The sequence below is a fragment of the Diplotaxodon limnothrissa genome, linkage group LG7, assembly GCF_057381915.1.
Source record: "Diplotaxodon limnothrissa isolate DT_005_m linkage group LG7, D_limnothrissa_male_GT1.1, whole genome shotgun sequence".
NCBI classification, from domain to species: Eukaryota; Metazoa; Chordata; class Actinopteri; order Cichliformes; family Cichlidae; genus Diplotaxodon; species Diplotaxodon limnothrissa.
The window spans coordinates 1,536,745-1,563,242 of NC_140602.1; the positions used below are offsets into that span (position 1 = coordinate 1,536,745).

At 44.1% G+C, this 26,498-nt stretch overlaps 1 protein-coding gene across 1 annotated transcript; it reads left to right on the plus strand.

Moving 5' to 3' along the window:
• The first annotated feature begins 1,726 nt into the window (after positions 1 to 1,726).
• nup93 (nucleoporin 93) lies at positions 1,727 to 25,281 on the plus strand. Its single transcript, XM_085357175.1, has 22 exons — positions 1,727 to 1,836; positions 2,675 to 2,857; positions 3,758 to 3,875; positions 14,814 to 14,876; positions 16,242 to 16,370; positions 17,056 to 17,130; positions 17,991 to 18,083; positions 18,194 to 18,333; positions 18,580 to 18,712; positions 19,231 to 19,388; positions 19,491 to 19,656; positions 19,797 to 19,890; positions 22,197 to 22,388; positions 22,472 to 22,598; positions 22,682 to 22,754; positions 23,183 to 23,227; positions 23,671 to 23,787; positions 23,869 to 23,987; positions 24,064 to 24,181; positions 24,267 to 24,350; positions 24,456 to 24,584; positions 24,981 to 25,281. Exons 2-22 carry the CDS (start codon positions 2,679 to 2,681, stop codon positions 25,089 to 25,091), a joined length of 2,463 nt encoding a protein of 820 aa, XP_085213301.1. The 5' UTR covers positions 1,727 to 1,836; positions 2,675 to 2,678; the 3' UTR covers positions 25,092 to 25,281.
• Positions 25,282 to 26,498: the final 1,217 nt, after the last annotated feature.

Genomic DNA, 26,498 nt, shown 5'->3' on the forward strand with positions numbered 1-26,498 from the left:
GAACTGGGTCTTTTTTCATTTGTCCTCACTGGTTGTTTTTCTCTCTCACATGTGAGTTTTTCCAGTCACGAGGTTAACTGATGATCCCTGGGACCAGCGGAAGACTCGGCATAGCTTCCAGATTTCTGTACTTTTGTATTCAAGAGTAATGCAATCCCTGTGCCTCACTTTCTGTGTCTGCTTTTTGTTGTATAATAGGATCATACATATTGTATTATATAACAAAGTAGCTCAAGGCGACTGTGTGCCACATGACCAGATTTCTCCTGATGAAGCCACAGACTGCAGCTTGGAAGCAGGTGTGGATCACCCATCTGATCTTTGTGATTTAACCTGAAGCCAGTGGTTTTGTCCCAAGGCAGCAGCAAAATTGAGATAAATAAAAATCAAATGATGTCAATAGAGTTTAAATGTATGCCTGTTCCCCACAGACAACAGCTGAATCTTGAGACTATGTAAGACAGGGATAACAATTTAATTTTACACAATGGGTCACATGTAGCCTTTAAGTGAGCTGGACCAGTGACACTTTGCTTTCTGTCACTGTACAAACGTTTAACTGCACATCGAATTCATGAGATATCTTAACTGAGGTTTCAACTGCGTGTCTTGTTATTTTTTATTTGATAAAGGACTGCTGCTGCAGCAAATGACTGAAACTTGTCAACATGACTCTATGAGCAAAAGTCTACCTGCCTCTATGCCCACATAGAGGCAGTTCAACTCCATATGAATAGACTGGTTCTTATATAGCACCTTTCTAACTGAGTACTCATAGCACTTTACACATATTGCCTCATTCACCCATTCATACACTGTTCATGTACTCTTTTTCTATGCTTCTCCTACACAAATTCTATCACATTCATGCAAGCAGCTTGGGGTTAGTATCTTGCCCAAGGATATTTTTCACACAGGCTAAAGCAACCTTCCAAATTAGTAGGTGACCTGCTCTACCTCCTGAGCCACAGCCACCCCAAGTAAGCATTACAGTAACAAAACAAGCATTTTAATACTGAAACTTTTGACAAAGAATACTTCTAAAAGCGAGAACAGCTTTTCATACTGTACACGTTTCTGCCTATATTTAGAAGAGTTATCCTACTACTTAGTGTTAAGATAAGATAACCTTTATTAGTCCCACACGTGGGAAATTTGTTTTGTCACAGCAGGAAGTGGACAGTGCAAAAGTTATGAGGCAAAAATTAGAATACAATAAGAATAAATACAGTACACAACTGTACAGAATAGAATAAAATACTATATACAGTAGAATACAATAAAATAAATATACAATAAGATAAAAATAGAATACAAATACAAATACTATATACAACTGAGTAAAAATACAACAATGACAGAAAGGATTATTGCACTTAGTATTATTGCATATGTATGGATGTGTGTGCTTGATCAGTTAAAGTCTTTATTATGGAGTCTGACAGCAGTGGGGAGGAAAGACCTGCGAAATCTCTCCATCCCACACCGTGGGTGCCGCAGTCTCCCACTGAAGGAGCTGCTCAGTGCTGTCACAGTCTGCTGCATGGGGTGGGAGATGTTGTATGTATAATAACAATAATAATAATAATAATAATAATGATGATAATAAATTATGACAGTAGGTGACGATATGCTTCGTTAATATTTGAAACTAGAGAAGAAGAAGAACTTCCGGGAGGGATGCGGGATTGTCCAATCACGATCGACTCCAGAAGTGCCGGTCGGGGCAAATAATGTACTTGCGTGCTGAAGAAACGGAGTAACAGAAGATAACTGTAAATACATTCACGCGTGGAGTATAAACAGGACCGTATTTTCTCCCACCTCACACAACAGGTATGAAGTGTAGTTGCTTCCAGCCGCGTCATCAAAATGAACTTTTTGAGTTAACGCAACACTGAGCATATGTAAGAATAATAGCAGCTTAGCATGCTAGCTAACGTTGCACCGTGTAATTCATTCTGACTTGTAGCTACATGTTAGCATGCTAACGAAGCTTAGCCAAAAGGACAGCACTACAATAAAATAAAATGAATTCAAACATGTTTTTATCGTGATTCACATCACGCCACTTCACAGCAGCCGGAATTAAGTTTCATTTGAAACTGTACATTTTTGTTGCTGTTCCTAAATCGAGTTTATAGCAACTAAGCTAACACCACAGCGCTCCATGCGCGCGCTCCAGGTGTTGCTGTCAACTGTCCGAAAGCTCACAGCTGTATGTCCTTATATACATGGGTGTTTATGTTATTCACAGTTTGTATGTTATCGACTAGGCCTAGTCCTAAACGTGTTTTGTTGTTGTTGTGGCAGTTCTCAGCTATATTACGTCTGAAACGTTTACGTGCTCACTTTACGTTTACTTCTGAATTTGTGTAAATCTCCATCCACGCAGTTGAGGAACTGCAGTACATTTTAACCCAGTCCCTTCTTCTAAGGATTGAAAATGAACAACAAATAATACATACAAAACCTTTAGTCGGTGAGGTACAATGTTGATTAGGTTTCTAAAATAACAGCAACATATTTATGCAAAATTGTCCAGGCCAATTATACCTTTTTCCCCCCAAAAGGATGTGAGCACCCTAAAATTATAGCTCCCCAAACCACTGTACACTAGTCATCTCACCTCTGATGATGTTACATGTAAATATCTTCATTTGTTTCTCTATAGCAGCATGGATACAGAGGGATTTGGGGAGCTCCTGCAGCAGGCAGAGCAGCTGGCTGCTGAGACCGAAGCAGTGTCTGAACTTCCTCACGTCGAAAGGAACCTTCAGGAGATCCAGCAGGCGGGGGAGAGGCTTCGATCCCGCACCCTGACCCGCACCTCCCAAGATGCTGCAGACGTAAAAGCGTAAGAAATATAAGATAGAACTTTATTATTTTTCCTGAGGGAAATTCTTGTGGTTTCTGTTATTGCACAGTACTATAAGAGTGGAAACAAAAACACTTAGTAGTCACAGAGTAAACCAGCAAACAACAAAATAAAGCTGAACTATAAAATAACAAGATACAACCAAGAACGGTATGAAATATGAACATCAGTATGTGCAGATAGGCAGAAAATGTCCCACTGTTAATCATAATATTACTGCTACTGGCAAAAATGGTAATTGATAACAAATGAATGGTTATCTATGTGTACAAAGTTGTATAAATAAAGTAATTAGATCCCAATACCAGTAAAGAAAGGGACGGGCTATTAGGGAACTAAATTGGTGGTAAACAGTCACACAAGGCATCAGGTCTAATTTTTAAAGATCAACATGAAAAAAAGAGCCTGGGAAGAGTTCCTTTTTATATATAGTGGTAAGAATCCTACTAATAATAATACACGTTTCACAATAACAGACTTAGTATAACAGACAGATTTAGTATAATCTACTGCAATATATTCTCATGTAAATAAAATGTAAAGTATAAAATCATTTTTCATTTGTTTCCCATTAATCTCTATGATAGACACACTCATTTCTAAACTATATGTTTGGTTTTAAAGATTTAAAGAAGATATTCCTTAATCAATAAGCTTGAGTGATATTTAAAGGATTTAATGTATTAGTTTTAAAACTGCATTGATATTAGATTGAAATTCTCTCTGTGATGTATGTGATGACACCTGATCTGATGCGTAACAGTTCACATCAGTGGTTTCTGTAACGGTGGTAAAGCGTTCTGCGACCTCTAGTGGTCACGTGGAGCAACTACAGTTATTTGTCAGTCAGTTCTTCATCACCTTTCTGTTTCACCTCAGGTCCATCCTCCTTGGTTCCAGAGGTTTAGACATCTTCCACATTTCTCAGAGACTAGAAAGTCTCAGCGCTGCCACCACGTTTGAGCCCCTGGAGCCAGTCAAAGACACGGACATACAGGTAGGGCTGCTCAATTAATCGAATTGTAATCTCGATTACGATCTGGGCTTTCAACGATCATTAAAAATGACTGAGCCGATTATTAGCCCCTCCCTCGTGCTTTACTCTCGCGCTGCTCCGTGTGGCAAATCGAGCGCACCTCTCTGCATTTCGAACACGTGTCACAACAATTAAGAGCAGCGCTCTCCAACCTTTTTTGCGCCACTGACCGGTTTATGCCCGACAATATTTTCATGGACCGACCTTTAAGGTGTCGCGGATAAATACAACAAAATAAAACTAGTACTGGTACCGAAAAAAAAAAAAGAAGATTTATTCATAACACACGTGAAAAGACCCAGGAAAACCGAGTAAACAATAAAAACGATAACAAAATAACGCTGAAAACCGATAAAAACCCTGAAAACCAGACATTTCACACCTGAGCCTCAACTCTCGCGGCCCGGTACCAAACGACTCACGCACCGGTACCGGTCCGAGGCCCGGGGGTTGGGGACCGCTGATTAAGAGGACCCGAGGGAAGCTCGGAAAGCTGAGCAGAAGTTATTTGGAGAGGAGAGTGACTGCCGTTGGTTGAAAAGAGGTAAAAAAAACTTGAGTGGTGTGGAAACATTATGGGTTCAGTCAGACGTGGATCAAGTAGACACAGTGTGTAAACTTTGCTACAGTGTAGCTGCACCACAGAGCAACACTGCAAAGCTCACTAAACACAGATGTTTACATTTTTCATTTATTTCTTATACTGCAAACATTTGCACTGTTATCAGTATTTGCACTGTTTTATATTATTTTATGACAATCCTTAAAGTCATTATTCAACACATTGTTATTGTTAAATAAATATTGTCAAATAATCGAGATCTCAATTTCAGTGAAAATAGTTGTGATTATCATTTTTGCCATAATCGAGCAGCCCTACGTACAGGTACCATAAACTAGCTGCTAGCTAGCTGCTAATGCAGTGTTTTTAACCTAAATGAACTGGTTCACTAGAGGAAGACTCGCTTACTACTGAGAGCACTGAGAGGTATTTTGTGGAGTGAAATAAGAAATATTCCATTGACAGATGGTAAGAAACTAGTACCTAGTCTTTTAATAAGCATGTGCATATTTCACTGCATTTAGAAGTGAGGATTAAATTTGTTTTGTGGGTAAGGTCTGAAAGTAATTAACTGTAGATAATAAGTCTGCATTTTGTCCCCACTGACAAGATAAGCCTGATAAAAACTGAGCAAGTGTGAAGTTTGTTAGTTAAAGGCTGAAAATGTTGAAATTTATAACTGGAGGCTGAACAGAACAAAGATTTAAGAGATAACAGAAATAAGTACACAAAGCCAATGAGTTAATTATTCCAGTGGAAAATTGGGTTTGCTGTGTGACCCACAGGCTCTGTTTTTGTGGACAGTCAAGAAAAATGACTTTCATGGAAAATCTCATTGGTTTCAAGGTCACATTGTGCTGTTTATTCTCTTTAACTTTGAGTTTTGATCATATTTTCTTTCTGCACATTCATTAGACTGTACTTTACTATATGATGACATGTATCATCAGTCACACTAAACTACATCTGTGGAGTTGCACTGAATTAAAAAAGCTTTCACCCATGTAAAAGCAGTGCATGTCACATAATGTATAGATGTGGCTCTGGAGGTTGTGCTGTGACTGAGTGCGTGTACACGATTGTAGAGCTGAACAGAATTAATAGCATTTGTGATGGATACATGGTTGGCATGTTGTCGCATTTAGTCAGGCGTGAGGAGGTAGTTGTGTTATGTGTGTGTGAAACTGTCTTGTAGTTTGGCAGGTTTGAGCGTGAAGACGTCTGATGGATTGCCAGAGGCCATGCTGCTCTAGTAGAAGTTGGTTAGATCTGAAGATTATGCAAGTTATGGAGAAACTGTGATGCAGGGAGGTGGAACAAAGTGAGCTTATCGTGCGCTTCTGTCCTTTGTTTTAGGCTGGAGGCTCAAAGCTGCATTTGCTCCTGTGGTACACGTGAATCTTGAACTGTTTTGACGGTATTGGAGACAGAAGGTTTAAATGTAAAACAAAGGTTCTGTTAGAAGTCTGAAAGTGCAATATCAAAGTTGCCCAGTATTCTTTTAATGTTGAGTACCAGACTTTTTGCTCCCTGAGTGCTCTCTCCGTCCCTTATTCCCACCCTGCTTAATCCTCCTGTATTGGTTACTTATTTCTCTCCACTGTATCTGTTCTCTCCATCAGGTTTCCACATACATGTGTCACCACTCTATCACCCTCCTTTCTTATCTCTGTGGTTTTTTTTCTTCCACTGTTGCAGTCCAGCCTCTTCTCTGTTTCATTGAAATCTTCTTTATTCTTATTGGTCGGCCAGATGTATCCTGGCCAGGGTGGGTTTCACTCACTGACTGGAAAAGCACTTAGCTTCTGGCAGTGTGAGGGTGAACGCGCGCACACACACACACACACACACACACACACACGCACACACACACACGCACACACACACACGCACACACACACGAGCACTCTGCCTCCCTGCGATTGCTCTTCTGGGTCTAGAAGATGACATTGCATTACGTTTTATTTCAGGAGAAATTTTCCACAGCTGTTTCAGACAAACAGCTGCTCAGTTTAAACAGCCACATTACAGGAATTGGTCAGATAAATGGAAAGTCAGCTGAGATAGTAGTGTTGTATTGGCATTTACCTAATGGGCCCTGCGCTGAGCATATTCAGTATAAATAATTATGATCAAAAATGGAAAATTAATGGAGTGCACTGTACAGTTTTTCATATGATACTGATGCTGCTGTGGGTATCTGCTGATGCCAAGTAGTTATCTGATACCAGTGTTAAACTAATAAGCTGTATTCCTCCTCTGGAGCTCTGCTGCTGAGGCATTGTGAGGTAAACCCAGAACAGCAGAGAATTGAAAAGATCGGCTCCGTAGATCAGCTTGTTGAGTCAGGATTGGACTCCAGATGTCAGATTGTTGGATGCATAGACTGCACACAGTAGTCTTTCATATATATGTGTAATCTATAAGCACAATATAGGATGATTTCTGGACAGCCAGGCTAACTGCATAATGGAGCTTAAACAAAGTCTTCACCATCTCCATTAAGCCTCTGTTTAGTGGCGCAGTGAGCCTTTGCCAAAAATAGTTGTTTACTTTGGTCTTAAATCGTAACGTTGTGATGCTCTACTCTACCGTCCCCCAAACTAAAGGTAAATCTAGTCTTTAGCAGCATCAAAAAGATTCATGTTTTAGCCTTTTTAGTTGCTTTACAACAGTTTAAGCTAATCTAGGCAGACCAAGGTGAGTAGTCATTTAGAAAACTGTCTGCTCCCCCATGGGAAATTCTCTTTTAATGAAGATCATAACGTCACATACACACAGTTTGAATTTAATTGCAAATTGTGACTAATTGTGAACCTCATTTAACTGGGCGTGTTTGGCTCCATGACAGTGTGCCAAAAATGAAGCAGAATTTCAGCCAGAATAAGGAAACAATGAAGAAATGTAGTTTAAATTTGAACCATTGAAAAGAGAAACTGAGCTCAGCTTTTTTTCCCCTCCATTTAACTGATGGCAGTCTCAGCCACTTTATATCATCAAGTATACACAAAGGAGCAGAGAGGTTATTTGATCATGATGACGATGATAATGAAGAAGGCATCACCAAGAAGCTGTTTGATGCACTTTGTTGAACAGCTGAAAGCAAACAGCCTTTCCAGAGTATTCTTAACACACAGACTCTACATTTGACCTGCAATTTACGCTCAAATGCACTGATGTAGTCGCTCAAATCTTAGTTACTTTGGAAAGAAAGGTGGAAATAATGTCTACTGAAAAGAAATAAATGGTTTATTCTATAATTACACAGCTGGTGCAGTAACAGGAGTATTCTTATTAAATATTTAATAAAACTCTGAAAGACTGTAGTAGTTTATATTTGCAGTACTTACAACACGTTTTCTCGTCACTGTTACAGTGACAAGAACACTTTCTTTAGGGCCGCGTTCGCTCTTCAGTCATCATCGTTGGAGACTCAAGCCTTTTGTGTGTAAATGCTAACATATGCGTTTGTCATCGCCACTTTCAGGACCTCTGTCACGTTCTCGCGCTGCTCAGTTCAATCTCACACCCAAATGTTCTTCTTTAAGGTCAAACACACATTTCAGCACCACCTGTGTTTGTACGTGATGGAGTTACTCAAATGGAAGCATCCCCGAAATCAGTGCACATTTTTGTTATTTTTTAATTAGCTTTGATTAATTAGGAGTGAAGTTTAGCTTTAGTTTACTGTTACTAAAACTTTGATCTTGTTGCTTCCTTTCCTGTCACGATACACTTTATATTAGACTTTTTCTTTGTCACAGTCTCACAGCAGACTATTTGCAGAAGTTATTGTTCGTACAGATGCATTCCTATAACCACACAAAGGATGTAGCCTGTCTATATTTAACTAACACCCCAGATATTATCGCTGCACATGGACAGAGTCTCCGTTTTTACAATCACATATTGTTGTGTTTCATCTGCAGTCTGTCAATGATTTTATTCATCAGCCAACTTTTCATCATCAGTTTAACTTTCAATTTAAATCTACGCTTTACATTTTCCTCGTTACCGTTGCTGACTCACACATGCATGTGCACCCATGGCAACCCTGAAATCAAAGAATGTATCCAAATGTAACCGAGGACCTCTAACGTGTGCCTCGTGCATCATCCATCTGTGCATCCTCGCTCCTCAACCAACCCGACCTCAGTGCGTCAGATTGGGTTTAATTTGGTTTAAGGGGTGCGAGGCAGTAGAGGCTGCAGTTCTCCAGGATAGACGGGACACAAAGGAAATGGAAAATGTGCTGTGTTTTTATGAGTGTGTGTGTGTAAATGTGTGTGTTTGCGCATGAGTGAGCTGGTACATGCCTCTGCGGCTCACACACGCGTGCATGTAGAGGGCAGTGGTGTGTGAATGATGCGCCTGTATATATGCTGAAGCGCTCCTATAGGTTGTGGCCGTATAGCTCGTCTTAGATTTTGGGCTTCGTGGACGTCGGAGCTGCTAGCAGGAATTAGCATGTTTTTAGATTGCACATACTATGGACAACTTCATATTTAGTAAGATTATGTGGTTGGTTAGATGAGGCTGAGTCTGTTCCAAACGTGAATATATTTACATCTCATGTTTAGGGTCTTTATCAGAGTGCAGTCTGCTTACATGTTTTTGTTTCCTGTGTTCCCATCAGTGCTTACAAAGGATTAACAGGAAAGGATTCAAAATCAAAGCAAAGCAGAGAAAGAGAAGAGATCACATGAAAAGAGCAGAAAAATGAAACTGTAGAAGTGAAAGGCAGAGAGCAGAGCGGGTAGAAAAATGGCGACCGGCTTCAATATTTTTCCGTCTCCCTGTCCTTGTCTCACTTTTCACTGTTCCATCTTTCTCTGCCAATGCTCTCTTTCTCCTTTTTCGTACATCGCACTCTTTCTACGTGCTTCTCTGCTTTCATTTTTTCCCTTTCTCTCTTAAATTGCATATTTTCACATTTTTCTGCTTTTTATCCTTCTCCCATTTACATCCTTTCTCTTCCTCTCCTGTTCTTCTGCCCTCCCCAGCCCTTAAACACACACACATCCCTCAGCAGTGATGGCATGCGTTCAGCGGACGCAGTTGGCTAAGCCCAGAGCATCTGCTGAGATACACGAACGCTCCTGACATAGCTTCACACGATGTGTGTGTCTCTCGTGCACAAGCCTCGTGTGCTGAGATTGCATGCCTGTGTGTCAGGCGCTATCGATCGCTGCTGTATACGGTGTCTGAACCGTGTATTTATGAATGAATGTGTAGCATAGATTTGTCTGCACGTGGTTGCGTGCATCCCTGTCTGCTTGCCTGCACACATGAATCCAGTCGTGTGTGTGCGTGTGTGTGTGTGTGTGTGAGAGAGAGACTATGTGCACAAAACTTCCGGAAGTGCATGGATTAACATGCCTGAAGCTGTTTGTGTGTGCACGTGTGCACTATAATAGACAGACTGCATATAGGAATACCCCCCACGCACCCACCAACCCATCCCCTTTCTCCCCATGTGCCTCCCAAACCCTTCATTAACTAAACATGACCCTTAAGAGCATGATTAGCCTCATTTCGAGACAGGATGTCGGAAGCCATCAACCGAGGGGGAAAAAATCCATTACTATAATTGCATTGAGCTGAAGGAGGGAGGAGAGAAGGAGGGAAGAAAAGAAGGATGCATAGATGGATAAAAAAAGAAGAAAATGAGTGGAACTGAGGGAGGGCCGTCAGAGATGCTAGGACGAAGTGAGAGATGGAGAGAGAGACAGAGGATGGAGAATGGCTGTTTGGGGGGGTGCCAGCTGATGGCAGGAACTGATATTCTATATGAATCCATAGTTCTTTCTCGCGGGTTCCCCCTGTGTCTGAGCGCTCAGTTGGTACAGCCCTCCGACAATAAAACAACCTCCAGCGAGTCTTGATGTGGCACTTTCACTCGATTCTCCGGCTCACGCACCAGAGTCACTGGCCTGCTTTGAACGGGGAAAAGGCTGCGAGCGGACCGCCATGCCGGCTCGACGGGGCACAGGGAACACGCCCCAGCATGGCGGCCGCTGCTGCTGCCCTGGCACAGTGACACGGTGGGATGGAGAGGCGAAGAGACGATGCAAATGTCCTGGGCTGTCAGAGCCCACGTACCTAGGCGCAGACAAAGAACTGAAAACCAGTTTTTTACTTTTCCTTGTCTCATCCTGCCCTCTCGTCTGTCTGCCAGACAGGCAGAAAGGCTCTCCTCATGAGTGAGTATTGCATATACATACATGGATACACACACATATACATGTACTCACTGATGGGTATGTGCTTTGTGCGTCTTACTTTTTGTCATGTCTTCTCTGCTGTGCTACAGTGTGTGCGGACATACATGATGATGGAGATGATTGAGTCATTTGTGAATGTGAGGCACTCTGATCATTTATACTTACATGTTATAAATGTATGTTATTCATTTTCTTTATTTCTATTTCACCACACAGGAAGTGAAAGAGTGAAAGGGTGGGGTTTCTCTCTCTCTCACACACACACACACACACACACACACACACACACACACACACACACACACACACACACACACTCAGGCAGGCAGTGGTCGGTTCATTCTGTCATGGTAAATGTTTTTGCTTTGGTTCATAATGACTTCCACAGTGAGGCTTTTCCCCGTCAGCTCGTTGAACGTGCCCTTCTGTAACCTCTAGATTCCTGGAAATCACACGTTTCTGCGTCGGCTCGGTATCTTAATATTTTTCGTATAGTGTCATAAGCATGAAGCTGGCTCAAAAGGGTGAAAATTCAGATGTTCTGATTTGAATGAGTATAAAATAAGATTACCTTTATGCGTAGATGGCGTGACTGTCATTAGCAGTGGAGACGGGGGCCTGTATGCCAGCACAGAGATTTAGCATGCGTACAAGTTTGAAGAGAAACCTTTTTAAATATCACATTTATACTGTATGCTAAAATTTAGTCATGTTTCATTTTGGCGTATAGAAAATAATATTTTTAGAGTCAAATGTGCACCGAGCTTTCACATTATCTCCATACTGTCGATGAATTTGGAGACAAAGAATGGAACTTGGATCATTTGTATTTATATTTGAAGGCCGACTTGTCCTCGCCTTTACCTTTCTTCCCACCCCCATCAGTATTTCCTGATTTATCAACCATGATCAAATAATTTTCGGTGGCAGTGCTCCTCTTCCTGTAGAAGCTTCTGGGCTGTCTGGCCAGCAGGCTGTGGGTGTTCACAGCAGGTTGCAGATCTCTGAGGATACACAATACAGGGGTGGGGCAAAAGAAACGTGCATCTTTGATACGCCGATACCCCAGTGCTCAGTGCATCATCGAGTGTGATAAGCACATTTATTAAAATGTGTTTTTTCATCTTTCTTACTTCTAAACGCTTCAGCGTTGCTTTTTTAAATGCGTTTCTCTATTTCATGGTTATTTTTACAGTTTGGGAACAAATACGAGGAGGAATTAAAACATTGGCAGCGATTAGTCAGCGCGAAACGCCGGTGTCTGGGCCTGAACAACGTGCCAGATCTTCGGACTGTGTAGTGCTGATCAAAATTATAAGGAGGTTATATGCGACAGCGATGCTGTGCCTGCCTGCGATGAAGCTTCAAACATTTTAAGGAGCAGTTACGTGAAACTGGCTACCCCCTGTGGTGAAGAGGGAAACAGTGTATCCAGCTACCAGCAGTCCTTTTTATCAGATATCTAACTGCTGTAATATTCATATTTGATTTAGTGATTTATCAACCAAAGCCAAAAAGACAGAAATCATTTGCATGTCAGATAAATGGGATTGTTGGCCTCAGCTTTTGGCTAACTCATCAATTTACACTTGGCACAAAAAGTAATGTATAGGCCAGTGGTTGGCAGCACTGATAATGACATCAGTCACAAATGTTTGCCACCTGCTGAAGGAAAAATGACGAGGCAGTTCCCCCTCGGTGCCCAATGTACCGCCGTAGTTTGATGCTTTAAGCCCCGCCCCCTGCCTGTTTCTGTAAGGATCGTCAGTCTCATCGCCTTTTCTCCAATTTACAAGAACACTTGGAGTCATCGCAATCAGCCCCTGATCTGTGAACGTTTCATTCTGTTCTCTTCATTTTTCCAGTGCAGCTCTCCTGCGAGTGTTGACCTGAGCTCTTCTTTGGTTTGAGTGGTTAAATATAGACCTATTGTCAGCCTCTCCTGGGAAAGTGAGACGGGGAAAAAACGAGAGAGGGACAGAGCAGGAAAGGGAAGCTAAGGGTAGCAGGGATGAGCTGCTGCTATAAACGGGCTACGTTGGAGTCGCTTCTTTTCTTTCTTAATTACCAGAGTAATGGTGTTGCATGTAAGTTCACTAAGTTTACCTTTAACTTGGCTGTCAGCCGTGCAAACACCAGTTTTTCAAGTCTTTAATTTGCAGTGGATAATCTGTCATAGATAATTAGATTTTCACACAGTAATACGAGGAAGTAAATGATGTCTTTCTCTGTCACTTTACACTGACCTGAATGAATGCTGTGGCTTAAACTCAGTGACGCGGTACTGACCCGTTTTAGAGGAGACGCGATCCATTACGGTTTAACACGACAACGTCTCTAAAAGTCAACTGTAGCACAAAACCAGATTAGCCACTGGTTATTTTCCACGTAAACTCAAACACCTGCAGCGACTGCAGCAGGAAACGTTTCTGTCCTATTTTCTGACCGACCTCTGCATAGACTTTTTTTGGATCTTGACATCATCTTTTGTGACGGGAACTCTTCTTCTGCAGCTTTGAAGATGTCACAATATAAGTAGTTTCAGCTGTTTCCAAGATGGAAAATATGCTAGTTATAAAGATGTTGTTTGACAGACTGTAGAGTGCCTGAAGCGAAATAAAACCCAAAAGATATCAATACTGCTCCACATGTAGTGTCAGATGTTTAGTGTTTGCAAGCCCAGAAATGATTAACATGGAGAAATACAAATACTGATAATCAGTTACTGACATGTCTGTGGTGGCAGGTTGTGCTATTCATAGTCAAATTTAGCGTTCTGCACATTTTCATCATGCATAGCTAAGCTGTAACTTACTCTTGAAAAGACATTTTCCTAATGTTTAGACCCAAAGAGCCAACAGAGTTGAAATACTGTCATAAATCTACGGAGCTAAATAGTGAAAATGAATATTTCAATGTTTTCAAATTTCTTGCTTTATCTAAGAGTGCACCTACATGGATTTATAGTAGCACGTTCTGTTGGTGCGTGTAGGTGTTTGCCTGTGCTACAACCCACGCAGACATGCTTTGCGGACAGGCCGCAAATCACACACAGGTTCAACTGTGATTGGTTGAAAAGTGAGGTCGTACATAAACGGGAGAAGTGTGAAAAAGCGTAAAGAAAATATTTTCAAACATCGGCATGAAAAGAGCAGCGAACATTTCTCTGCTCTTTCTGTTATAACTTCTCTCGTGTCTGCGCGGGTTGCGTGGGACACTGCCCCCTGGTGACGGTAAACGGCAGCAGCACGTAGACGTCAGTCTGCTAAACTGTCGGTGGGCTCATCGCAGAACCAACGCCACACCGTGAAAAAGCCAAAAGAGATAAAGTTCTGTGTGCGTGTCCAAGAAGGCTGCAGTATTACAGGAAGTACAACTATACGATTATATAGGGCTCATTTTTTCTTTGTAATAAACCTTCTGAACATTTTATGTGTCTGTTTTTATTCTCACTGGTAAAAAGGCTCACCCACAGAGTGGTCAGCAAAAATCAGCACGTTCGGATCGGTAACCTGTGGTAAGCCTGCTGTACCTTAGTTGTGAGTTACTTGATGGTATTTTGTTATTGACAGTTCTTCAGAAAGGTGTTCATGCAAATTGCCCATTTAGCGTCAGGCAGAGGTGATGTGTGTGTGAGCTTGTAAAAGGAAGAGGTAGAAATTGGACTGAGCTAAGCATTTGGACATAGACGCACATGAGAGGACCGGAGCGAATTCAGCTTCTTAAGAGCTGAATAAACCGTCCTTGGCTTTGGAAACTAGCTGTCTCTGATCAACTGCTTGCTTTTGGGGGTTTGAGGCTGAATTATCCTGCTTGCTTCAGATTTAAAGTCAGACAATGTCACCAGTAAATGATTATTCTGTTATCTGACAAAGGGAACAACCTTCCTCCAGTCTAAGAAGCTATTATGGCAGGGCTGCATGACTTGCAGTTATATAAACCTAAAAAAGCAGAATAACTCAAGGTTAGCGGCAGTACTTACCTGCACATGATAGAAGTGCACCTTTGCATTGACAAACGTGTTAATGTAAGCCAAAGCCAACAGGAACATGATGCACAGTGTGTTCATCACCGTGACTCCTCTTCTCCCCACATCTGTCTGTGTGTCTGCAGGGCTTCCTGAAGAACGAGAGGGACAACGCCCTCCTGTCCGCCATCGAGGAGTCTCGCCGCAGGGTCGGTATCTGTCCAGAGTCTCGTGGCCTCGCAGTCTTTAGTCCTGCAGTGTAGGAAACTAGTTCACAGGCACTGTTAGAGTAACGCAGGCCTGCAGGGCGCACGTCCGAGTGCGATTATACTTTTTATTCTTTAGATGATTAAAAAAGAAGATGACATAATTAGTCCCAACAGTCACAGACAGTGTGTGTTTGTTTGTCATATACCGAGGTTTACAAAAGCATTCGTTTCACTGTCTCGTAGCATCAGCACATCACAATACCGAACACTTAAAAACGACATTTTTAGTCATTTCTGCTCGCTGTGATCTAAAAGTCCTTCTGGTGTGAACCTTTGGGGAATGGTTCTGAAATGGCTTCCCTGATGTGCAGAGCTAATAGGCCCCGCGTTTAATTAGCTGCCGTTCCCATTATCTGTCTCCGCTCCCCGAGAGAGGAAAGGGACTTATGTGCAAGGGTGGGGAAAAACAAATGCACTGAAGATTAAAAAGAACGTGGGTGTTAGATGTTCCTGCAGATTTTTATCTCGTAGCTTTAGTTTTGACATCAACATGAAAAGCAGGGCAGGCAGGCATGTTACAGTAACCACTGGAGCTGCTGCATGCTGTGTGCTTCTAAAACCAAAAAGGTATTTGGGCAGGAAAAAGCCCCGATAACAGAACGTAATACATGTATAACATGAAACTGCTTTTTTAAATTGTTAAATTACTGCGATGTGTCGCTGACCAGGAACGTTTATACTTACGATTTAAATACAATTTTAATATCTTTTTAGACTTAATGCCGTTTTTAAATTGTTTAAAGCTTTGACCAAGTTAACCCAGTAAATGGTGGCTTTAGTCTAGATTTGCATCTCCCTAAGCTGGAGATTCAATTATCTCGAGTTCCCATTATCTCACTTTGAAGTCTCTGTGGAGGGTTAAAATAGACGCCACCGAGTCCTGGTGGACTCGTCTTCACAGGGGTCTGCTGTTAAATCCAGTTTAGTGTGTGCGATGTTCGTCTTACCTCGTGGATGTGGATTAACGTACTTGTACTACAAGGACAAATTATTTTGCTCGTTTCTAGCGCTTCTTATTTTTTGTATGATGGAGCTCAGTGCAGACCCCTCCACTCATCCTGCCTGGCAAATGCATTGTTTTAGCTCCTTCAACTTTAAGGTCATCTTGACTTTAAGCCAACTTATTTGTGATTTGCTACCACTCACAAACGGGAGGGTTTGAGTAGCTGGTGCTTGGGGCAGAGATGACCATGTTAAGGACAATCCCCTGTTTAGCATCTGTAACACAGCTTGACCCCAGTGAACTGTGTTTTTCTGCACGCTCGAATATGACTGGAGGCTTGCTTCCCATCGCCGTTTGTTCAGACGTTCCTGCTGGCTGAAGAGTACCATCGGGAGTCGATGCTGGTTCAGTGGGAGCAGGTGAAGCAGAGAGTGCTGCACACGCTGCTGGGAGCAGGAGAAGACGCTCTGGACTTCAGTCAAGACGTGGAGGTACGGGACAGGGAGCCGTATAGGTGCTCATGGTGGCACCTGCACATTGTAAATGAATTTTGCAGCAGCGAGTCGGTCCATGTTTGTGTCATTTTTAATGCGTTCATGAATCTGTCATTTGTAGTTATGAACAATAAATTCAGAGGTTGTGTCTCAGTTAACGTGCAGGTGTGTCAACAACACGGTGGATTTATTAATCGTGACCTCGTTTGAGTATGAAGGAAACATTGCTGTGTGGAGATCAGAACTGTCAAGTGCCGCATCGTTCCCGCTTCATTAGGTCTTACAGATAGCATCATTTTTGTAACACAGTTAAACTTCTTGGACTGAATATGTCTGCTTCAAAGAGCATGTCAGGGCTGTGACGCCACACACTACCTGTCTACCTGCTCAACTAAAACAAACAAGCTAGCGTTTTCATCTCAGACTCAGAAACACTATTTTTATCATCACCCTGAGCAAGAAACAAAAACAAGACTTTGATCTTATTGTGTGGGATTGTGTCCCAGCGTGTGTCGAGCAGGCGGGCAGTAATCAGTCGGGACAGGACGTCCTCCTGTCTCAGACTCTCAACATGCAAAGTAATGAGCAGCAAAAGTTCTCCTGTTTAGACACAAACGTTTCAGCAGCACGCGACTGATCTACTTCTGTCTTTGCTTACCACCTGACCTGCGGTCCATTACAGCCCAGCTTTGTGAGTGAGGTGACCGCTCCGGGAAGAAGTGCGCTGGACAGCGTGGAGGTGGCCTACGGACGCCAGGTGGGTCCCCGATAGTCTAATTATTTTGGTGTGAAAATTTCAGGTAAATGCACACAGCACATCAACATTCCTGTTTTATGCAAATTACCTTTCAGTGCATTCATATTGTGGCATTTTGCACAGCAGGTTATTGTTACTGAAGCATTTTTATATCAGGTTAACGCTGCAAAATCTGAATGCAAATGTTACTATAAGGGAAATACATTTTTAGTGGCACTAAAATGTGTTGTGCTAATGCCTAATAATGCCTGTTATTTATTGCTTTTTCTTATGTAATAAATGCATAGAAGAAGAATAAACGTGTATTGATTACATACTGGGATCTAATGAAGGGGAAAAGGAGGACATCAGCAGAGTGTGTTTTAATACAAACAGCGCCGCAGAGCTTGGTAGCAATAATAATAATAATCATCTCTAGCTGTGTTCTGTTAAAGACATGAAGCTGTCGGCCGATGGTTTGGTTGAAACAGGGTTACAGCAAAGCCTGGAAGCTGCAGATCAAACATATGGATTAATTGTTCTGCAGAGGGGGCGCGTGTCCCCGCCCCAGCGCTCCACCCAGCATCATCCAGGATGACCTTCTGTCGCTTCCACTCGCTGCACCACATTTTATTACTTCGACCATGTGTCGACACATTGCGTGCGGCGTCGTTTGTCTGATTTTCGTGATCCTCTTTGACGACCTCGTCAACATTTTGATACTTTTCGTGCTGTTTTTTATTGTGAACCATTTCACTCGGTGGTCGTAAAAAAAGGTTCATTTTTAACCGGAGGCTAAGTTTATATGAAAGTTTTGACATTTCCTTATAAAACGAGCATTTAACAGTTTGTGGACCTGCCTCCGTTTTGTTCTCCGTCAGATCTACATTTTCAATGAGAAGATAGTGAACGGTCACATTCAGCCTAATCTGGGAGATTTATGTGCTTCAGTAGCAGAAAGCCTGGACGACAAGGTAGGAACGCTGATCTCTCACTGATGTATCAGCCTGAAGTTACTTGTTACTGACAGATGTAACAGATTACTCGGTATGAACGCACCTTTCTTTCTCTCTCGTTCCTCCAGAACGTGTCAGAGTTGTGGCTGATGGTGAAGCAGATGACAGACGTGTTGTTGGTTCCAGCCAAAGACACTCTGAAGAGTCGCACTAGTGTTGAAATGCAAATGGCCTTTGTGCGCCAGGCACTTGCTTTCCTTGAGAACAGGTAGCCGGTCCTGTTTTTGTGGATACATGCATGGATCTACAGTTTGCTGAAATTAAGCTAGAATGAACCATAAATATTGTGTGTTAGCCCTGCGACAGACTGGCGACCTGTCCAGGGTGTACCCCGCCTCTCGCCCTATGACAGCTGGGAGAGGCTCCAGCGCCCCCCGCGACCCTGAGAAGGATAAGCGGAAGTGAATGGATGGATGGATGGATGAACCATAAATATGAATTCTGTCTTTCCCAGTTATAAAAACTACACCATGGTGACTGTCTTTGGGAACCTCCATCAGGCCCAACTAGGAGGGGTGCCTGGAACATACCAACTAGTGCGCAGCTTCCTCAACATCAAGCTACCAGGGCCTCTGCCTGGCATGCAGGTACCACACGTGTATACACTGTTTAAATGTTTGGCTAATAAAGAAAGCCTGCAACACGCAGCTTTATTTAACTTTCCTACAGGCCTCATCACTTTTTTAAAAATTGCATTGGATTGCATTTTTATTATTTCCACTCCAGTCGTTACCTGAATAACCTTTACCACACTCATTTGCTTTCCTCACTGTTGCAGTAATACTGTCTGTGCAGGGTGACCCAGGCTTGGTGCATGAGTACCTAATCAGAATAATCTGATGGGCTGATCAGAAATGTCATTTATATTTAAGAGTTTATCTTTTCTTTGGCATTCATGCAGTTGGTCATGCACACCTGTGCTCTAAAAGCCAGCGACTGGTAGGTGCAAACGGTTTAATTTCCCACCGTTGCTTCACTGATTCTTGATGAGTCTGTTTGGCTGACAGGTCACATCTGCAGTGCGAAGCTCCGACCGTCTGAAGAATTAAGCAGTGGCTGCAAAATAAATAAATAATACGACCACTCTGTTCAATTTGCACAACAGGACGGCGAGATAGAAGGCCACCCGGTGTGGGCTGTGATCTACTACTGCCTGCGCTGTGGCGACCTGCATGCAGCCATGCAGGTGGTGAACAGAATGCAACATCAGCTGGGAGATTTCAAGACCTGGTTTCAGGAGTACATGAACAGTCCTGACAGACGGTGAGCTCCGCTCAGCTCATTCTCATCCTCTGCACACAGAGAAGTCCTGAAGGTCAAACCGGTCTTATCGCGCTTCCCGTTTTATCTGGTTTTCCTCTTTAGACTTTCCCCGACTTCAGAGAACAAGCTTCGCTTGCACTACCGCAGAGTGCTGAGAAACTGTGCCGATCCATACAAGAGAGCTGTCTACTGCATGATTGGGAAATGCGACATCAATGACAACCACGGCGAGATAGCAGACAAGACTGAGGACTACCTCTGGCTTAAGGTACCGTTCCCCTGGTTTGCTGTTTTTGGGTTAAAGGCACGATTTCCTGATCCTGGTCGGTTAGAGATCATCGTCCCAGTTTGATATCTCGGGGCTGTGCTGCTCCCTTGCGTAATGTGCGTCGCGTTGTGTCCCCACAGCTGAACCAGGTGTGTTTCGATGATGACGGCAGCAGCTCTCCTCAGGACAGACTCACCCTGCCACAGCTACAGAAACAGCTGCTGGAAGACTATGGTAGGGGACTGAAATTCTCCTTCAGCTCTCGAAATAACTACAAATATATGAACTTGAGTTTCCTGAGAATTGCGGTGCATCACATTGCCTCTCCACCTTCCTCTTTTTCCATTATCTCTTTGCCCGAGCACAGAGGAACAAGCACAGGCTTGCACGGCCGAGCTGTTTGCACCTCCCGGGATGCAGATTTTATTTGGGTTACTGTTTGCTCTTTGCCTCTCGTGCTGTTGTGAGACTGCATCCATGTTTGTGCGGACACGTAGAACGCAGGGTGACGGCGTGCACACGGACGACCGGTCCCTCGTAAGGAGCGAGTCGTCTGAGAAACAAAATCTTAAGTTAAATTTGAGTCCGTTAAAACCTTTTTAACTACATCAAAATGAGTTTCCTTGAGTGCTGGTTTGGTTTAAGCCGTTAAAATGTTCAAACAGACGTATTAGCGATGGTGCGAGCACCTCTGTGCACAGAGTCGAGGTGCACAACCTGTAATGTGTGTGTGCTGGTGACGAATCACAGCACGCTTCAGGATTTGCTTCATCAGGTGATTATTGTTGTCAGCGTCTCGTTGTGTTCTTACATGATGTCAGATTCACAATCTTTAAAACATCATATAGATGTTAAATGCTAAACATGTGAAGTTTTCATCAGTAACATCGGTGATCGTTAAAGAGAAGTGATTCATTTTCCTGTGTAACTAATCGCTCGATGAATATTTCAACTGTTTCCTGCACATGAATATTCTCGCTTCTCTTTGCTGTACCAACAGCTCGAAGTACTACCCTCCCCATAAGCCTCAGCAGCTGTTGCCATGGACGACGAGCCAAGTGTGACTCAGAGCTTCGTCATAGTCGGCAGGAACAAAAGTTCACGAGTCTGTTTGTGAATTGATTTCTTTTCTGTAACCTGGAAATGTGGAAATAGCAGCAGTCGTTCATCTTTGTGCTCATGATGATGAGACTTTCCTGCTTTGGAAGCGCTACAGCTACCTGCATCAAATTAACCAACACCTACCACCACATCTCCACAGGCTTCATCAAACACCGTCAGCAAAGCTCCTCAGCTTAAAGCAGGGAGATGAAAATGGGTCAAACGCCGTTAAGAGTGCCCGAAACAAACTGGGCCGAGTTTATGTCTCACCATAATTAATATTACAGCGAGAGACTCGGGGCACTTTTTGGGGCATGCGTGGTGTTGAGCACGGAGCTGCACACCAGAAAGCTGAGAGCAGCCTTAAAGAGAGCTGTGGGTCAGCTGCTCACGCCTGTGAACAGGCACCAGCAGACACGCTTTGATTCTTCATCCAGAATCGATTTAAAGTAAGACTTCAACATGTCCGGGACACAAGTGCAAGGGCGCGAGGAGGCCTTCCCTCCCACAGACGGACAAAAGCACAGCTTTCTCCCTTGGGTGTTGCCTTCTCCAGGCTGATCCTGCTCTGTTCAGATAAGACTCGGAGCTCTCTCTTACTCTCCCTCTCTCTGTCCATCTCCCATTTTCCCGCCCTCGCTGCTCGGTGGGAAGCACAGCCCGGAGCCTCGTTCTGCTTTCTCTCTCGCTGCCGCTCGCCTCCCTCGGTTGTCTGGCACAGCGTTCCTCGTTGTCCTCCATCTTGCTTCACAGCAGGACACGAAGCCCAAAACCCGTCTTCATTTCTCTCACACGGTGCCGGGCTCGTCTGCTTTCCTGCAGCCCCGTCCTCTATTATCGCCGTCCCACTGATTTTTGTCCTTTCACATTCTTTGCTGTGCATTTCTTCTTTCTCTTTTCTTGTTTGCAGCGCCCTCCCCCTCTCCCCCCTCTCACACCCACACTCCTATCTCTCCCCCTTTGTCCTTTTTATTCCCTTCATCTCCCCCCTCTCTCGCCTCCTCTCTCCCTCGCTCTCCCGTTTTGAACTAAAACGCTGGGAGTCTGCGATAAGGCTGTAAAATGGCTGACATGGTCCACCCTGCTCTCCTCCTCAAACTTTCAGCCAACAAGAGGATTAGGAATTATAATTAAAAAGTAAACTTGATGACTAAGTACCTGCACTCAAAAAACGTCTTTAAATTTCTCCTCCCATGTTTAAAAAAGCCGGACGTGGCCATGTGCACAGCTCTGTGAAGCGCAGAGTTTCTGTCTGAGACGGTGAAACACCCACACAGGTGACTTCCATCCATCTCCGCAGAGTGATCGGAAACGCTCGTTTACTATGTTCATGTGGATGTGAGCAGCGCGACCCGTTTCCTCCTGAACTTGTTTGCAGGTTTTGGTCACAGACACTTGATTTTCCCACCTGCCGTCTTTATTCCGCCTCTTCTCTGCAGGCGAGTCCCATTTTTCTGCGAGCCAGCAGCCCTTCCTGTATTTCCAGGTGTTGTTCCTGACGGCTCAGTTTGAGGCGGCGGTGGCTTTCCTGTTTCGAGTGGAGCGACTCAGGAGTCACGCCGTGCACGTGGCGTTGGTCCTGTATGAGCTACGGCTGCTGCTGAAGTCCACCGGTCAAAGCGCTCAGCTACGTGAGTATCACCTTTATTTTGTAGGGTAATGCACATGCATATTCTATTTCCTGTCGATCTCACTGATCACATCGTCCCCGCAGTGAGCCAGGAGCCCGGTGACCCTCCCATGGTGCGTCGGCTCAATTTTATCCGCCTGCTCATGCTCTACACTCGCAAGTTTGAGTCCACGGATCCACGAGAAGCGCTGCAGTATTTCTACTTCCTGCGGTAAACACATTTCTCGCCCTGCACCACACACACGATATGTTGTACAGCTCCAAGTTTAAATTCATGTTTCTTCTTTTTTGCAGCAATGAAAAAGACAACCAGGGCGAGAACATGTTCATGCGCTGTGTCAGCGAACTTGTCATTGAGAGTCGAGAGGTGGGCGGCCCGTCTTACTCTGTGGTCGAACGTTAGCACAGAAGCTTTGCGCTGGTGACAGATGAGCTGATGTTGAACATCTTAGAAGAGCAGAGCTGGTTCACTGTGCTTCCCGCGGGGCAGATGAGACCTGCATGATTCCCAGTGTTGTCCTCGTTAAATAGGATTGGCTCTGAAACAGCTCATCTGTTTAAAAAATACTTAAAGAATATGAAAAATAGGTATATGTTAAAGCAACGTTTGACAAATGTTTGTAATAAAAACAGGTGTGAGGAGCATGGAGTGAATTTTAGATTCAGAACAATGTGTTGCTCTGTCTGGTTTTAATAACTGATCTCTCCTGGAAAACAAGTTTACATGTGAACTTTGACGATGTTGCATTCATGTATTTATTGTCATGTGGTGATTTGTACTTTGTCCTCTTTTAGTTCGACATGCTTTTGGGCAGATTGGAGAAGGACGGCAGTAGGAAGGTAGGACGATGGACACGTCTCCGATGTCTCGGCTCACTGTCATCTGGTCGATGGTTATTTCTATAACCTGCCTCCCTCACCTACTGTCTACCCATGTCTTCCTCGTCTTGCTTTGAATTTGTCTTCCCTGTCCCTGGGGGGGTCCTTTGGCACGAGTCCCGCATGTCTCAACACGCCCCGTTCAGCAGCACTCGGTTCTGCTGTCACGGGTCGTCCCACTCACGACTGACAATGTTAAATGCGTCACGGCGCATCGTTAGATGTGCAGCTTCTGTATTAACGGCTTACTTAAAAATATGCATCGACTTATTTTGATGGACAGTCAGACTTTAAGGACGGGTTTTATTTTGTTTGAGTAACACAATAGAACAGAAGGCACATTGTTACTGTCAGGACTGCACCTCTCTCAGCCTCACGCCCGTCTCCCATCCTCTCCTGTCTAGCCCGGAGTCATAGATAAGTTTGCTGGGGACACCAGAGCTATCATCAGTAAAGTGGCTTTGGAGGCCGAGAACAAAGGTCTGTTTGAGGAGGCGGTCAAACTGTACGAGCTGGCCAAGGTGAGCAGACCGTGCACTGCGCAGTATCTCTGCAGAGCTGTCGCTTTGGGATTCGTTCACTTTACGTGTGTCTCTGCGTAGAACTCAGACAAGGTGCTGGAGCTGATGAATCGGCTCCTGAGTCCCGTCATCGCCCAGGTCAGCGCGCCTCAGTCCAACAAGGAGAGGCTAAAAAACACCGCCGTGGCCATCGCCGAGAGGTAAGGACACGGACACGCCGTGCGCTGGTCAAAATCTACACACGCACCTCCGTAACCTTTTATTTTCCCTCTGCAGGTATCGCTCTCAGGGCGTAGCAGGAGACAAGTCGGTCGATAGTACCTTCTACCTGCTCTTAGACCTGATGACGTTCTTCGACGAGTACCACGCGGGGCACGTCGACAGAGCGTATGATGTGAGTGCAACTCTGAAAATGAACAAACAGACATGAAGGGAGACGCACGCGGCCTCGTCACATTAACGCTGCCTCTCTCTGTCAGGTGATGGAGCGCTTAAAGCTTCTTCCGCTCAGTCAGGACAGCGTGGAGGAGAGAGTGGCGGCTTTCAGGAACTTCAGCGATGAGGTGTCGACTCGGTTCTGGACACCAGACACAAAACCGATACTCAGTCTTTATATGGGCTCCACTTCTCTGCTTTCTCTTTATTTAAATGTCGTTTTGTTCCTCCAGGTGCGTCACAACCTGTCCGAGGTGCTGTTGGCCACCATGAACATCCTCTACACGCAGTACAAACGCCTGAAGGGGGCGCCAGCCGGCACACCGGGACGGCCACAGAGGACCATGGAGGACAGAGACACGGTGAGGGAATGAGCACAGCACTAAAGACGTGTGTTTATAGGTAGATCTGAACCTAACGCATTCTGTTTTTATACAAAGATCCGTTTACTTTAAATATTTGAGCTGATACGAGCACATTTAGTGGCAAACTGAATATATTCATGTGACATTTTTGGCAGAGTTTCTCGTTCGTCCCTTGTCAGTACGTCTCCGTCGCTCCTCTGGATTCTACCTTTTCACTTCTACTTACATCAGACATAGAAAGCCTGGTGACCCAGAAGCTTGCTGACTGCAGCTGGTGTCTACAGAAGGATTTTAGGTTGTGTCGAGCCGGCTAGTCTATGCCCAGCTCGCTGGTTGTTAAATATTCTGTCTCACTGATGCGTTATGTTAACACGCCATCTCTTCTCTGAACAGCAACTGCGCGGTCAGGCCAGAGCCTTGATCACCTTCGCTGGCATGATTCCCTATAACATGGCCGGGGACACCAACGCGAGACTGGTGCAGATGGAGTTACTGATGAACTGAGACGCACACACACACACACGATGAGCAGAAACCTCTGGGAAGACCGGCTCATTCACACGCTCACCTGCCATCTTGTTGTGTAAAAGCGGCGGCGTTCATCGCCATGTTGAGCCATACGTTGGTTTTTTTGCTCATCTGAAATCCTGTCAGTCTGTTTTTGTTATTTCCATTGTTTTGTTTCATATTTGTATCTGTGATGATTTAGAATAAAAAGTTTGCTTTTCGTTCGTCTTTTTTATTTTGAAACATTTTATGTTTCGTTACATTTTCTTCCTTTTTTCCCTCATTTGGCTTCATTTTATTTCAGTGCTACTGTCAAAGTTGTGACAATATTATGATATATGTGTTTAATACGGGAGCCGTTACACGCAGGCTTGAGCACATTAGTCATCACGCACCTATATTAACTCGCACAAAGGAAATACTGGAGAACACATCCTGAGAGTGAACTCGTCTAAAACAGAAGGTGCAAACACTTTTGTTTTTTACCCAACAGACTGGAAATGCTCCATGTCCCCCCTGAGGGAATAAATCAGGTGAAATCTAATTGAATCGTCTCCCTGGGAAACAAAACAAGACCGTTCCTCTCAGCCTTACGCAGTCCCGAGTGTCGCAGGCCATAGCCGTGCCGTTTCCACAGGCTGTGGAGCGTCCTGTCCCCTGGCAGATGGTTGGTTGGCTCAAGCTCAGCTATCGGACTTGGGGGGGATATTTCTGTTTCCATCAGAGGGGAAATCAGTGGAACAAAACATTTTACCGCACGCTGCAGAACGAGTGCGTCCTCGTGATGCTCGTTCCTTGTGCGTATTTTCAAAGGAGGTAGTCTTAAACTATTTTATTAGTAAAGAAACCAAAAACTAATCTTTGACTAAAAATGTGGACGTTGTTTAACTTTGTGATACGTTTGTATGCAAAGTTCCTTCAAATCTTTTGTAAGGGCGCACCGTAATCGCCCGGCCGCGCTCCGGCCAGCATTTAGAACAGCATCTTAACCACTCCTGCCTTTATAAGCTACCTGAACTCAGACCGAGCCCCTCCTGGAGCCCCTGTTGAACATTCAGCAGCACAACCAGACATCGCTTGAGGTTTGCTAGAAAAACTGGCCCTCCATCTCCTCTGTTTGTGGCCCACATTCTGTGTCCTTCAGTCTGGCCTGAGAGAACACAGATGGAGGCTCATTCTGTCTCTGCTGCTCCACATAACTGCAGACGGGTCGGAATCACTCGTGGTCACAAACACAGCTGAGCTGAACGGTACAGGAGGCCCACGCTGTTGTGCTCGAGCGTCTTTTTGTCTCGCCTTTGCATTTGTTTTATCGCCTCCTTATGTTTTTCCTGCTTACGTCGTCAGGGCCGCGTTAGACTGTATTGGGCGGTGCAGTCTCTCAGGAAAATGCTCGTGCGTGTT